The 15,821-nt window shown below is 37.6% G+C and overlaps 1 protein-coding gene across 6 annotated transcripts in view; it reads left to right on the top strand.

Moving 5' to 3' along the window:
• asic1b (acid-sensing (proton-gated) ion channel 1b) overlaps positions 1-15,821 on the top strand; it is a 186,269-nt gene that overhangs the window by 168,259 nt on the left and 2,189 nt on the right. For all 6 annotated transcript variants that reach the window (XM_058761151.1, XM_058761149.1, XM_058761155.1 and 3 more), the window contains 5 exons: positions 6,134-6,284; positions 10,082-10,138; positions 10,386-10,539; positions 13,090-13,181; positions 13,507-13,586. In XM_058761151.1, coding sequence (XP_058617134.1) covers positions 6,134-6,284; positions 10,082-10,138; positions 10,386-10,539; positions 13,090-13,181; positions 13,507-13,586 — 534 coding nt within the window. The remainder of the gene's footprint in view (positions 1-6,133; positions 6,285-10,081; positions 10,139-10,385; positions 10,540-13,089; positions 13,182-13,506; positions 13,587-15,821) is intronic.

The following is a 15,821-nucleotide window of genomic DNA, read 5'->3' as shown; positions in this document are numbered from 1 at the left end:
TATTTCTCTACGTCCACACAGCTATGCTATTTTCTTAAAATTAAGTTACTCTTCATCTTTTAATCGCAAACACAACTTTGAGTAAATGAGGCATTCTATAGAATATGCCAGATTCATTAGGCACTGTCATTCGCCTCACGTAATTAATGTTACATTAGCACTTGTGGAAAGCAGTAGTAGTACTGCTGTAAAGTCCAGAGTTTGACATTAGCATGCTGCCAAGCTAACAAGGCAATATCCTAACAAGCGGAAAAATAAGGACCATGCACAAATTTCGGGTAAAATTACTGTTTTTAATTAGGCTGAACTATTTTTAATGGTTCTTTTCCTACTGAGCTGGTTGCATTGCATTCTGGGATTGGATACATGCCAAAACAAGGTATCTTAGGAGGCAGCATAATAATGCCATCTGTCTTTCAGAAGTTTTAACGGTAACACTTTACAATAAGGTTCATTAGTTAAACATTAGTTAATGTATTAACTAACATGAACTAACCATGAGCAATACATTTGTTACTGTATTTACTAATCTTCGCTAACGTTAGTTAATAAAAATACAGATGTTCATTGTTAGTTCATTTTAGTTCACAGTGCATTACCTAATGTTAACAAGATTTTAATAATGTATTATTAAATGTTGAAATTAACATTAACAAAGATTAATAAACGCTGTATAAGTGCAGTTCATTATTAGTTCATGTTAACTAATGTAGTTAACTAATGAACCTTATTGTAAAGTGTTACCGTTTTAACATCAAGGATCCACCTATAATGCCTTCAAATGCTGCCTATGTTGCCAGCTTACTAGTTTTCGGGGGGAAGTCAACATGTCAGATGCTGTCGGTAAAGCTTGCAATGTTTTGAACCTGAAACTTTCCTCTAAGGTTTCACGTAGGACGTTTATAGATAGTGAATTCATATGCGGTAACGCTGCGTCAAGCATTAGCTTGCTTTACCTTTTGTGTCTGGAGCTTGTGTGTGTATTTTTAGTGCATATGCAGCATTTGTTTATAGTGTACGTGTGTGCGCATTTTTCAAGCTGATAGTGAGGTGTCTTCAGGGATTATAGTGTTGTCCAAAACCTAGTGATGTGCCAAATAGACTTTTTGCAAATGCTGTTCCAAAATGTATGAAGAAACATTATGCAGCCTTTTAAGATACTTTGTTTGGTTGACTGCAGCATTGTATGTATACTAAATAATTTAGCTTGAGAGAGATATCAACATACCTCAATATAAATTCCTATATTTAATTTAATATTGAAAGATATTAAAAATTGTTGGAATTGTGAGTATTTATGCTTTTCAGATTAATATTCTTAAATTGTTAGCAACGTGTTATAGGGTTAGAAAATTAGCCTGTTTTTTACTCACCCTCAAAGCATCCTAGGTGTATATGACTTTCTTCTTTCAGATGAATCCAATCGGAGTTAAATTAAAAATTGTCCTGGCCCCTCCAAGCCTTACAATGGCTAAGCAGGTGCTTTTTGTCAACAGTCCAGAAGACATGAAATAAAGTGTCTGTAATAAAATGTGTGTGGGGGGGGGGTGTTTTTGTAAAATAAATATCCATATTTGAAACATAATAAACACTTTTTTTCTCTTCCGGCGGATGACGTAGGACAGGGTTCCTCAATAGGCGCCCTCCGGGCCGTAAAAATGTTTGGCCCACGCTAATTTCAAATAATATGGCATGAAAATTCAAACACAGCATCAGAACGCGACATTAACTTATATTGTGTCTACACCAGACTAGAGCGGTGCAGCGCGACGCAACAAAATACAATAGAACTTATTATAATCAGTGATGCTGTCTACACTGGATGCGGCGCAGCGCTGTGCGACAAATCCCCAACAGTAAACTGCTGACTCGTTCTATTTATGATGTACTGACACAAAGTTCAAATGATTTGCAATGCTTTGTCGTGTCCAGTATAGATAGGCTACTATAAGTGAAACTTGGCAAATGTGAAGTAAAGAAAAGTAGACACGGAAAATAGATGACTCAAATGTGAATGGACTGAACAGTTTTGAGTGAGTGACTGATATCATCTTTGTTATGGATGTTGGTTCGCAGTTTTAACGTAAGTTTGCTTTAATTTATTTTCAAGATCTGAGGTAAAATATGTATTTTCTTTCACTACGGCTATAAACCTCACACAAAATAATATTCAAAATCGCATTAGACACTTTTAACATTGAATAAAGCACATAATCATTAAATTACACAGTCAGATTTTGTATGTTGTTCCTGCCACGACGTCGCAGAAAATAAAAACCATTTCTAAAATAGAATTCCGTGTCGCTGTCGTGGGTAGTTAAGACAAAAATTACATGGAAAAGATACTTTTTGTCACGTCACATCTGGTTGGGACACACGGTGTTACAGTTTGATCCCCCCACAAAAAAATCTAAGTATAAAAATATTAATGCTGACAGATCTAATAATTGAATCTGCAATTAGGGAAAGTGGAGAGAAGAGATCCAGTCTGGAAATGAGCAGGAACAGTTGATTTGCATGGAAGACATGGAGATCCAGATTTTTTGTTCGTTCATTTGTTTTTAATATTCAACAGGCAAAGTTCTTCTGTATCTAAATGCAAAAATGTTCATAATTGTTTGAATAAAAACTCTGAATATTTATCTTGTGACCATATATATATATATATATATATATATATATATATATATATAATAAACAGAATCTCACAGAAATGAGTACACCCCTCACATTTTTGTAAATATTTTATTATATCTTTTCATGTGATAACACTGAAGAAATGACACTTTGCTACAATGTAAAGTAACGAGTGTACAGCTTGTATAACAGTGTAAATTTGCTGTCCCCTCAAAATAACTCAACACACAGCCATTAATGTCTAAACCGCTGGCCACAAAAGTGAGTACACCCCTAAGTGAAAATGTCCAAATTGGGCCCAATTAGCCATTTTCTCTCCCCGGTGTCATGTGACTCGTTAGTGTTACAAGATCTCAGGTGTGAATGGGGAGCAGGTGTGTTAAATTTGGTGTTATTGCTCTAACTTTCTCATACTGGTCACTGGAAGTTTAACTTGGCACCTCATGGTAAAGAACTCTCTGAGGATCTGAAAAAAATAATTTTTGCTCTACATAAAGATGGCGTAGGCTATAAGAAGATTGCCAAGACCCTGAAACTGAGCTGCAGCATGGTGGCCAAGACCATACAGCGGTTTAACAGGACAGGTTCCACTCTGAACAGCCCTCGCTGTGGTCAACCAGAGAAGTTGAGTGCATGTGCTCAGCGTCATATCCAGAGGTTGTGCTTGGGAAATAGACGTATGAGTGCTTCCAGCATTGCTGCAGAGGTTGAAGGGGTGGGGGGTCAGCCTGTCAGTGCTCAGACCATACGCCGCACACTGCATCAAATTGGTCTGCATGGCTGTTGTCCCAGAAGGAATCCTCTTCTAAATATGATGCACAAGAAAGCCCGCAAACAGTTTGCTGAAGACAAGCAGACTAAGGACATGGATTACTGGAACCATGTCCTGTGGTCTGATGAGACAAAGATAAACTTATTTGGTTCAGATGGTGTCAAGCGTGTGTGGCAGCAACCAGGTGAGGAGTACAAAGACAAGTGTGTCTTGCCTACAGTCAAGCATGGTGGTGGGAGTGTCATGGTCTGGGGCTGCATGAGTGCTGTCGGCACTGGGGAACTACAGTTCATTGAGGGAACCATGAATGCCAACATGTACTGTGACATACTGAAGAAGAGACTGGGCCGCAGGGCAGTATTCCAACATGATAACAATCCCAAACACACCTCCAAGACGACCACTGCCTTGCTAAAGAAGCTGAGGGTAAAGGTGATGGACTGGCCAAGCATGTCTCCAGACCTAAACCCTATTGAGCATCTGTGGGGCATCCTCAAACGGAAGGTGGAGGAGCACAAGGTCTCTAACAGCCACCAGCTCCGTGATGTCGTTATGGAGGAGTGGAAGAGGACTCCAGTGGCAACATGTGAAGCTCTGTTGAATTCCATGCCCAAGAGGGTTAAGGCAGTGCTGGAAAATAATGGTGGCCACACAAAATACTTGACACTTTGGGCCCAATTTGGACATTTTCACTTAGGGGTGTTCTCACTTTTGTGGCCAGCGGTTTAGACATTAATTGCTGTGTGTTGAGCTATTTTGAGGGGACAGCAAATTTACACTGTTATACAAGCTGTACACTCACTACTTTACATTGTAGCAAAGTGTCATTTCTTCAGTGTTGTCACATGAAAAGATATAATAAAATATGTACAAAAATGTGAGGGTGTACTCACTTCTGTGACATACTGTGTGTATGTGTATATATATATATATATATATATATATAGGTCAGTGGCCCTTGGCTTGGTATTGTTGGCAGAATTTGGCCTTCGCCGAAAACTAATTGAGGAACCCTGACGTCGGCGTTGCGTGATTAGTGATGAACACGGAGAGAACAAAACAAAACGCCGGTCATGAATTAGAAGCACAAAACGAGAATTTGTAAAGAAAAATGTCGGAGGATTTTGATATAAGCCAAGTGTATCCAATGTCCAACTGTCCTGAGCGCGTTCACAACAGCTGGCACGTGACGCGTCGTCTTCTTGTTTTACTGCGGATCGCAGAATTATAAGTGCATTACCTCCACCTATCTCTCAAATGGACCATTGACACTCTATGTACAATCTCAATTAGGAGTGTCAGTGGTGAAATCAGAGGTGAAAAATGATATAAATAATGTTCAGTTTCTTGCACAGACCGGTCGTTTCGTGTCTTTAGACCTCAATGTATCGTCACGAGCCGCAGGGTTTAATTTGGTTTTCTCTGTGTATGTTTTTTTGACTCTCAAATCCGTGGGTCCCATTGACTGACATTATATGACTGACAGACTGTAACGGTTTGAGTTAAAAATCTTTGTTTGTGTTCTACTGAAGAAACAAAGTCACCTACATCTTGGATGCCCTGGTGGTAAGCAGATAAACATCAAATTTTCATTTTTGGGTGAACTATCCCTTTAAGGCCTTTCCACACTGAGGGCGATGCGAAAAAGCGAGGCGAGAGCGCAAAACGATTGTTCGCCATCTGCTAATTCACGCATTATTACAAGCTACACTTGAAAATGTATGTAATTAATGTATTTGCTTACCCACTTTAAACCATCATTGACTGCTAGTAATAACTTCCGACTGTGATCTATAGTTGATTTTGATTCTATAATAAGCAGAGTAGCAGACATATGCACTCTTTGTATGTTTAATAACGCTACACTGCTAACATTTATCATAAACATCCTTTATTGCTATAAAAAAATACCATGAGCTGCATACAAAACACATACAGAAAATATATTGTCATAATCATATGTCTATTTGCTTTCATATTTCATGTGTAGAAAAATGTTTCAATTTTTTTTTTTAAATATAGACGACCTAGACTAGAGAGTGAACACGCTCTGACTCATAACATTCGCACACGTGGAAGAAAAGGGATGGTGCTCTACAGATCACATGATTCAGTGGAGAATTATTAGAAATGTTATTCTGTATAATGAACATGTGAGAATAAATCTGTTCTCAAAAACCAACGATAACAAGAACTCAGCATCCACTCTCTTCTCTTATCCGGGATACTCTTCTTCGGTGTTTGTTTACACTGCACCACCATTCTCACGCTTGTGTGCAACAGCAGCTACTACGGTCACGTGATCCTATAGCTTTGCGAAACTGAAAAGATTCGTCGGCCTTGTGCGAAAAAAAAAAAAAAATTGCATTTTTCGGTGTGCGAATGTTCGCGTCTGATATTCGTTTCGCTTTTTTGTGCTCAGTGTGGAAAGGCCTTTAGAGGGGCTAGGACAATTTTTAATATAACTCCGATTGGATTCGTCTGAAAGAAGAAAGTCATATACATCTAGGATGCCTCAAGGGTGAGTACATCGCAGGCTAATTTTCATTTTTGGGTGAACTAACCCTTTAAATGTCAAACTCGGAAGCCATTGTGATTTGAGTCTCCTGTATACTCCATGTGAGGAGCAATATTTGTGTTGAGCTGTTTTGCAAAGTGTTTTAAATAATTGTATTTGTAATGAATTCACGTAAGATACTATTGCTATTTCTTTCTGTCTTGTAGCTGACATATCTCCCTCCTCCATGGGGCGACTGTAAGGCAACACCCATGGACTCTGATTTCTTCAGCACATACAGTATCACCGCCTGCCGCATCGACTGCGAGACACGATATCTGGTGGAGAATTGCAACTGCCGCATGGTGCACATGCCTGGTAAAACACACACACACACACACACATGCAGTAATGTATCAACATAACCAGATATGTGACGTCTGCAATGTTATAAATCTATCTGTGCTATTCTCTTCTGAACACCAACAGACAAAGCACCAATATTTCTCCCTGAAATTCATCATTTTGGTTTTATTCTGTAGCCTAATTCTCAATGAAACACCCTAAAATCTTAAAGTAGTAGCTACAATGAAAGAAGTTTGTGAGGATTTCATTTCCCAGTCTCATCTTTTTTAGTGTCTCTACTAGTTTAGTGTGTTCTGCCCAGCAGTTATTTAATAAATTAAGTCAATTGCTAATTCTTGAGGTTTGTTATTCCTTTTCAGAACGAAATGTTTTCAAGCTGTTTCTTTTTAAGCCTATGATGATTTTAAACCCTCACCGTGCCCTTAAAGCTGTTTAGCATGTTGTCTTGCTTAAATTCTAGTTGCTAGTTTTTGGCTTAGTGAAAGTAAAGAGGATTTTAACTTGAGCGAGTAGAAAAACATAATTTTATGCAGCCATGTTAGGATCCAGCACCCCACTGAGTTCTGTACGTTCGTTTGAAATACGGCCCTCTGATCATCTCTAAAGACTTTGTCATTAACTAGATCTGAACTGCGTCAAACAGAGATTTGCTGTATCTTCAACACCATCTACACTGTGACAAAACTGGAATGCTCTGGTTATAATAAACAAAGCTGTCTGCACTGCATGCGGACAATATTGTAATCAACAGGAACATCACAGACAGTGGCTTTGTAGACCTTTTCTTTTTCATTATAAATATAGATTTGTAGCCAACTTAATTGATTTTAACAGAGCCTTGTTGATAAACAAACTAGTTCATTATTACTAGAACATTCTAATTTTGTAGCATCACTGGCTTACACGGTCTAGACATGTTTTTCATTCAGCGTCTCGCCAATTCTATGCACTCCTTCTCTCACTGCAAGAGTCCTTGAGCTATTCAAGGAAACTTCAAGACTTGAATAAATACAATTAATTAAAAAAGGAAATCTGATTTTTGAGGAGACGTTCAGAGCTGATAACAACAGCGTGATGGACGGCGACACGTTTTAATTAACAGACAGGCAGAGGCCGTTTCATTTCACCTTTAGCCAGAACATTGTGTTCTTCTCTCTCCACGGCACATCTTTTGTTCTTTATCCTCACGCTTTTCTTAAAGGGTAACTTGCACAAAAATACATTCAGCTCTTATTTCACCCCAAAATCAAAAGCAGATAAGAAAATGCATTATGCATGAAGAAAATGAGTCCTATTTTGTATAGTAACTATTATTTGCATCACAATTAAGCACATTTCTCATCACTTTAATGAGTGTGGGCATTTTACCTTAGGGTTTGTTTTTAATTCTCATTATTCTTAATGGTGTTTCTCATTAGATTCTCATTACTGTAATAAAGTCACAAAAATCCTCTGGTCTCTTTTTATTGACATCAGCATAAATTAAAGACAGCAAACAAATACTACTATAGCCTACTGTATATACTTCATCATTTAAATAGATACTTTTAGAAAATGTTGTTTTTGAGATAAAGTTACACACACACACACACACACACACACTTCCAGTCAAAAGTTTTTGGACCGCAAGATAATTTTTTTTTGTTGTTGTTGTTTTTTTAAAGAAGCCTCTTCTGCTCACCAATCCTGCATTTATTTGATCCAACATACTGCAAACACAGTAATATTGTGGAATATTTTTACTATTTAAAAAAAAAAAAACTGCTTACTGTTTCTTGAACAGCAAATCAGCATATTAGAATGATTTCTGAAGGATCATGTGTCAGTGAAGAAGACTGGAGTTATATGATGCAGAAAATGTAGCATTGTTATAAATACAATAAATTACATTTTAAAATATTACAATAGAATTTAAACAGTAAAAAAAAAAAAATATATATATATATATACAGTGCCCTCCATAAGTATTGGAACAGTGAAGACAAAGTTGTTCTGTTGGCTGTGGAGTCAAGACATTTGCAAATATGATGAAAAGATGAATATGAGACAAAACTACAGAATGTCACATTTTATTATTAGCCGTTTCAACACATACATGTTTTACCAAATAAAAAGAACAGCACTGTTAGAGTTCATCCCACTCATTGATGTGAGCATAAGTATTGGGACGTTTGAACATAAGGCAGATATAAAAGATTAAAAGCTATTATTTAGTTGCAGATCCCTTGCGCACAATCACAGCAGTGAGTCTGTGACCCATAGACATCACCAGACTCTTGGTCTCATCCTTTGAAATGCTCTTCCCAGCCTTTAATGCAGCCAATTCCAATTGTTGTTTGTTTTGGGGAGTTTCTGCCTTTACTCTCCTCTCCAGCTGGTGAAATTCATGTTCAGACGGATTTAAATCTGGAGATTGACTTGGGCAATCTAAGACTTTCCATTTCTTTGCCCTTATAAATTCCTTGACTGAACTGGCAGGGTGTTTTGGGTCATTGTCCTGATGCAATATGAAGCACTTCCCAATGAATCTGGTGGCATTTTCTTGAATATTGGCAAGATGGTTTTGTACCCTTCCAAATTCATTCTGCTACTGTCATCATACATTAAGTCATTCATAAAGTGGAGAGGGCCTGTTCCAGAGGCAGCCATACATGCCCATGCCATGACACCACCTCCACCATGCTTTACAGATGAGGCTGTATGCTTGGGATCAATTGCAGTTCCCTTATTTCTCCACATTTTTGCTTTCCCATCACTTCGATAAAGGTTCATCTTTGTCTCATCGGTCCATAAACACAGTTCCAAAACACTTCTGGCTCACCTTTGTGCTTTTTTGCAAACTCTAAACTTGCCTTTCTATTTTTAGAGCTGGTCAGAGGTTTGTATCTTGCTGTGTAGCATCTGTAATTCTGCGTCAAAGTCTCCTGAGGACAGTAAATTATCAGAACATCACCCTAGCTTTCTGGAAGTTGTTGGTGATTTTACAGACACGTCTTTTAGGGTTCATTTTCACAGCTTTTATGATTTGTCTGTCATCAACTACTGTTGTTTTCTCAGCCGATCAGGTAGTTGTTGGTTGCTGGTGGTTTCCAAACTCTTGATTTCTCCATGCCCTTTGTTTTTGCTAGAGCTCTAATTAACTTCCTCTTTTCTTTGAGCATCAAATTGCTTGCTTTGCTCTCAAAGTCAGCTCCCTCATCTTCATCCTGGTTTGTGTGTGTGTCATCATCGAATGCAAGATTCAGAATGCAGAAGTAATGGATATAACTGATACGACACATTCCCTGCTTTTAATATCTGATTAAATTAATGAAACAGGACACAGCTGATCACTTAGAAAGACCTGCGAGGCAACTGTTCCAATACTTATGCTCACATCAGATGAAACTCTTCTTCGAGAACTTCTTATCTGGTAAAACATCTATGTGTTGAATCACCCAATAATAAAATGTGACATTCTGTAGTTTTGTCTTTTAATCATATTTGTTAATGTCTTGACTCCACAGCCAACAGAGCAATTTTGTCTTCACTAGTTCCAATACTTTTGGAGGGCACTGTATGTATATATGTATAATTTTTATTTTATTTATTTATTTTTATTTTTTTGTTGCTTGAAGATTATAAAACATGTTTTGGCCGTTATAATTTGTATTTTTTACATTTTACTTTTTGCACTGTGACTTTATGGCAATTTACTTGCTGTACTGCCTAATTTATGCTAGTTTTTATATATATATATACAATTGCACTGTACTGTAGATGTTTCTGGGAGTCTTCTTTGCTTATATAGGCTGTTTCTCTGTCTTTAGGAGATGCTCCATATTGCACTCCGGAACAGTATAAGGAATGTGCAGATCCGGCTCTAGGTGAGAAATTTGCCGCCTCTGTTGAAACGTTTCAGTCTAGAGGCCAGTTCTCTTCGCTGAACCCATCCGCTCCTCATTACTGATGTCTGAACCTGAGGCCATGATGGGACAGTTCGATTTATGACCCCTTTCTAACCTCACCACCCACTTCCCCAGGCCTTTTTATACTTCATCATCTGTCCCGTTGTTTCTCCAGCCAGGATTTTTGAGTTTAAGAGAAATGTTCTACCTTTTTCTCCGGATCTAGATTTTCTAGTGGAAAGAGACAATGACTACTGCATTTGCGAGACGCCCTGCAACATGACGCGCTACGGCAAAGAGTTGTCCTTCGTCAAGATCCCCAGCAAAGCCTCTGCCAAATACCTGGCCAAGAAGTTCAACAAGACGGAGCAGTACATTGCGTGAGTTTCCCTTAAATGTTGCTTGTGTCTGGTGCTGATTACAAAATCGTCTATAGAGTTTTGGCCATGACGAGACATTTGTAGGTTTATAATTCTTTCACGTTGCACTCGATATCTCTGTAAATCAGAAATCTCTGTAAACCAGAAATCTCTGTAAACCAAAACTCTGAACAGTTTTGCTAATCTGACATTGTGCAACTGTATGTAAACAAGGTGAAGTTTGTGCAGACACCTAAAATAAAAAAATAGTTACATAATTGAGAAAAATACTTATTTTCAAAGGATATTTCCTGCAGTTGGCAAATGTTTTTTTCTTTTTTTGAGGTTATGTTTTAAGCATAAACCACAGTAAATCACAAAAAGAAATTGCCCATTTTAAGCACTGTGTAATTTAGGGTTGGTTGTTATGCCCTACTTGTTTAATTGTCCATATTGGCAGCTGTTTAGTGCCTCATCAGTAATTAACCAGGATCTTTGTCTGCCCTCATGCAAGATCCAGACAGCCAATCACCTGAACAGCTTAAAGACCAGACAACAGCATGGCAGACATGTAACACATCGCTGCTTTGACAAACACGCTAAGAAATGTCAGGAAATGTCTCCACATCCGCAGCCATCTGGAACAACATGCATCCTGATTAAGTTTACAGTGGGAGGTCAAGAAAGTTGCTGTTCTTGGTTTGCTGTGTATTCTACTGGCAGTTCTAATAGTTTGGGTGTTAATTTACATGCTAAGAGGCAAATACTAAAGTCAGCATGTTTTAAACTATTAACTGTTGTTCATGAAGGCTGGAAGTGAAAAGTCCTTCTATTCAGATGTGCATAATTATTAGGCAGATTTTCTTTTAAGATAAAAAAGAGATTTAACTCAGACTGAAAGTCAAAAATTATTAAATGCCCATGAGAAGGATGTAAGACTAATGCAATACTAGAATTTGCAAAGTTAAGCCATGACCATTGGACAGCAAAATGCTCATAGGGTCAGCACGGTCAGAAAAAATAAATAAAAACAGGTGGAGAAGAAAAGACACGTTAACTGCATAAGTATTAAGAATTAAGGTGAACAATTAGGTGTGAAACCATCAGGAACCATTTAGTTTCCAACACCACCATTTTCCAAAAGTGCAATCTCTTTTTTGGCTCAGTTTATCTGTAAAAGAAAATCTGCCTAATAATTCTGCACACCTGAATATAAGGAGTTTTTCACTTACAGCCTTTGTGGACAATTGTATATCACTTATAAAAGATTACATACAAAAGTAATGGTAGTTATAAAGATTGATGTGGTTTGGAATTGGTAAAATGTGCTCGAGAAAGAAAGAATTTGATCAGAATATCAACATGCCTAATAATTATGCACGCACTGTAAAGGAAGAAATTGTGTTCCTAAATTTATCAAAATAAAATGACTCTTCTTTTCAGCTGAGGTGTTAACTATTACTTCAGTGAAATTGGTTGTGACCTAAACATTAATTTGTGAAATTATTACGGCAGCCTAAAAGCACAAAACAGTGACAATCAAAATTTCATGAAACCATTTTCTTATATTTGCATGAACTAAATGGAGAAGAACTATTATTTGCAGTATTTTGCATTTAGAAAATGAAAAGAGAAGTCAAGTGGAACAATTGTAAATTATTTGCAGTATTTTACATTCAGAACAGGAAAAGAGAAGTTACTGAAGAACTTGGAAGAATTTAATCTTCTAAACGCAACGGCTGAATGCCTCCATTTAGTTTTCTGCTTGTTCCCAAAGATATTGATGACTATCCAGTGAAAAGGCTCAAAATCAGATCTCTGCCATGGTTTCTTATATTTAGGAAATGAATCATATGTAATCTTAAATCTGCCATCATCTACTAACCCTAACCCTTTGACAGTAACAGGGTTATGTATTACTCTAAAGCAGAGATGCTTATGTTTTAAACCCAGATGATGTAACGTCTAGGTTTTAAAGGAGGAAGATGGTGGGTTTTTTGTTTTGTTTTGTAATACTTGGTTTTAAAGTAGCACCTCATTACCATTCTTCAATAAACCTGCTGCGAATGAACCATTAAGGCTAACCTTTTTAGTGTTTTTGGCTTCTAGGTAGCTTTGAAAAGCTTGGGCAAACACTCAAAAAATAACTGCAGCTGTCGCCTGTAGCTTAATTAAACATTTAATATTTAAAGGGGACCAAAAAAATGTAACTTTCACACCATATGCAGTGAATGTGTAGGAATGTTCTTAATACAAACTCAATTTATTTTTTTAAGAAGTTGAGTAAATTATAGCAATATGATATAAAGTGTAAAGTGCCACTACTTGATGTGCAAAAACGTAACAGATATGCTTAGAATCAACTCCAGCTGTGTCTAAAATGGCCTGAGGTCTCTGCTGGATCGACTCCAACCATCTGCTTACAGCAGTGGAAGATTAGAGAATGAAATGCTGTGAAATTGGCAGAGATTGTGGATCGATGCTTGGGAGGATGGTGCAAAAGATGGGGAGGCTTGTGGAAGTAAATGCACTTGGGAACTCCTCACCTTTCCTTTCTGTTCTGCTCTTTAGAGAAAACATCCTGGTGCTGGACATCTTCTTTGAGGCCCTGAACTACGAGACCATAGAGCAGAAGAAAGCCTACGAGTTAGCCGGCCTTCTTGGTGAGCGGCGATTTCCGAGATGTATTCAAGCCTTGAAATGGTTTTATCCTTTAATATTTCCAGGTGTTCTTTCTCTGAAGACACCCTGTAAAATAATAACTGTATTAATAGCTTTCCCTAAAGAAGTCAGTGTTTCACTTTTTAGAAAGTCAAACTAACTTAAAGTGACTCTAAACTGAGAACATAAAGACCATAAAGTTGTTGAACATCAAAAAAAAAAAAATTACAAACAGCAGCTTGTAATTTTACAATCCATTTATGAACGATATGTTGCAAAGCTTGTTTGTTTGATCATGTGGCTAATTACTGAAATAAACTATTTCAGGTGACATTGGCGGACAGATGGGGCTGTTCATCGGTGCCAGTATCTTAACCATCCTAGAGCTCTTTGACTACCTGTATGAGGTAAGACCTACATGACTCAAATCCAAACCTGCACCTGTTATTTCTTCTTTTCTCAATGTATTAAAGACCCTTCAGACATAATTACCTTGAAACTCGACAGCTGTGGAAATTTCCGTCACTCAAAATGGCACATATTCTCCTTTTCCCCCGTAATTGTGTTTGGTATGACCTTCACAAAAGCTGTGCTCTCTTAACATTGGAGCTTTCTTCCACTTGGGTCCCTTTGCCACACTCAGCATCTCAATGGAGTGTAAATATGTTATTACTTTTCAAGCCTTGGCACAGGATGTGATTGCTTTCAAGATATCAATACCTGAAGGCGAAGGGTGGAATTGTCTCTTGATTGGGAAAATTGTCATCGGATGTGATAATAGGCAATCCAGCAGGCAAGCAAGCAGAACAGTGCAGAAGCAAACTACTAGAATCTTATTCAAAGCAAGCTGAGGACTCAATGTTGTTGGCAGATGCAGTGCTTCAGGCATTATGAAGAAATAATTTTGGTGTGCATGCACACATTCTGTTATTAGCATCTTAATCAACATAGCTTCTGCTAAGAATATTGTCCTCAGATCTTCTGATAACCATTGGTCTCATCTGCAGAAGTATTACACACTTGGGTGGGCGAAGTTGTGTAAAAAGTATTGCAATATTATTCCCTCTTTTTAAAATTTTCAGTATATATCTTTATGTATTGGACCATAAGGCCACTTTTTTCAAATTGATTTAAAATGTTGAAAATTTAGAAAAAAAACTATGTGCTGCAAGTCATAAATCATCACAACACTCATGATTTTGTTTAATGTTATATTGCCAAACACCCAATCCTACCATGCATTAAAACATAGGACTTTAAAAACAGGGGAGCGATGCCAGCAAAGCTGTTTTTCTTGTCTGTTCTCTTGGATGCTCCTTGGGTATCTCTGTATGGCAGTGATTGATAACAGATCACGTGATCTTTTACAGGAAGTGCTGACTTGCACCTCTGCTCAACAGATTCACATGAGCCTTTGGAAAACAAAAGCAAAGGCACAAGCATTCAGAGTGTTTCTGCTGAAAGATAAAAAAGACAAATAATGAAATGTGAAAGGGATAGTTCACTCAAGATTGAAAAATCTGTCATGACTGACTTACCCAAATATCATTTCAAAACCTGTATTCTTTTTTTTTTTTTCAGTAGAATGCAAAAGGAGATGTTTAGCAGAATGTTCATGCTGGTTTATGAAAACAGTTTCTGCATTCATGTCAAAATGATTATATTTATGAGTTGAGCACAGCACAATCTTATCATTCCCAATGGAGAAATGGGATGTTTTGTGGCCCTTATCAGAAAGAGAGAGAGAGAATATGAAACAGCCCAGTATGCTTATTGCAATTTGATATTCAAATATGTATGTACAAACCTTGTAGGAGAACTTGTAGTAGTGACCAAGGCCTGGGCAAGTCTTCTTAAGTTTTGCATGAGGAACATGCCACAACAGTTTGTCATTTAGCAACTTTTAGTGATTTATCTTCCCCAAATAATGCTTTCATTTGGGGGTTCTGTACCCAAAACCATTCTTTTGGAAAATATAAATAAATCTAGCCATGCACCAATTTTGATAAATTGACTTCTCATGTGAAAAGTCTCTAGAGTCTGGTTCAGACTCAACAGCAGGCTCTGAGTATTGCCCGTGACATTAGGACACAGATGGAAGACAGGCTGTCAGATATGGCAGGTGGAAGCTGGCGTCATTTGCAGGAAATGAGACACAAATACTGTCAGTTCCAGGATTTGTGTTTGCGTAATCTGGCTGGTTTAAACTGACTTCTGGTACATGACAGCCGAAAGCCAATAACAAACAATACATCATCCATCAATCGTGTTGTTCTGTGTGTCAGGAGGCCCACACGGGAATTGGGGGGAAATGCCCCAGTTACGAGTTCAGAGCTAGTACTTCATATTGTTTCTGTCAATCTCTGGAAAAGCAGCATTTGGGGACAGAAGAAGATTTTGAGTTCTTGGAAATTTTCTGAATGTGTGCTTTACTTGGGAACCAAGATGCAAATAAGACTTGGCTAGTCTTACTTCTACAAACCCCCTAGATTTCAGTTCCATGTGTCAATGTCTGCCAATCTAATCTCACAATGGATGTTTTTCTTTGGTTATCTTTGTGTTATCACATTTGTATTTCATAGAAATTAATCCAGAATTTCAGTTTAGATTCTTGTTTAAGTTTGCTTTTCTGATTTGCTTTG

Source organism: Onychostoma macrolepis, chromosome 22 (genome assembly GCF_012432095.1).
Source record: "Onychostoma macrolepis isolate SWU-2019 chromosome 22, ASM1243209v1, whole genome shotgun sequence".
NCBI lineage: Eukaryota > Metazoa > Chordata > Actinopteri > Cypriniformes > Cyprinidae > Onychostoma > Onychostoma macrolepis.
The sequence above is the reverse complement of the archived record's forward strand: the minus strand, read 5'-3'. Positions and strand labels throughout refer to the sequence as shown.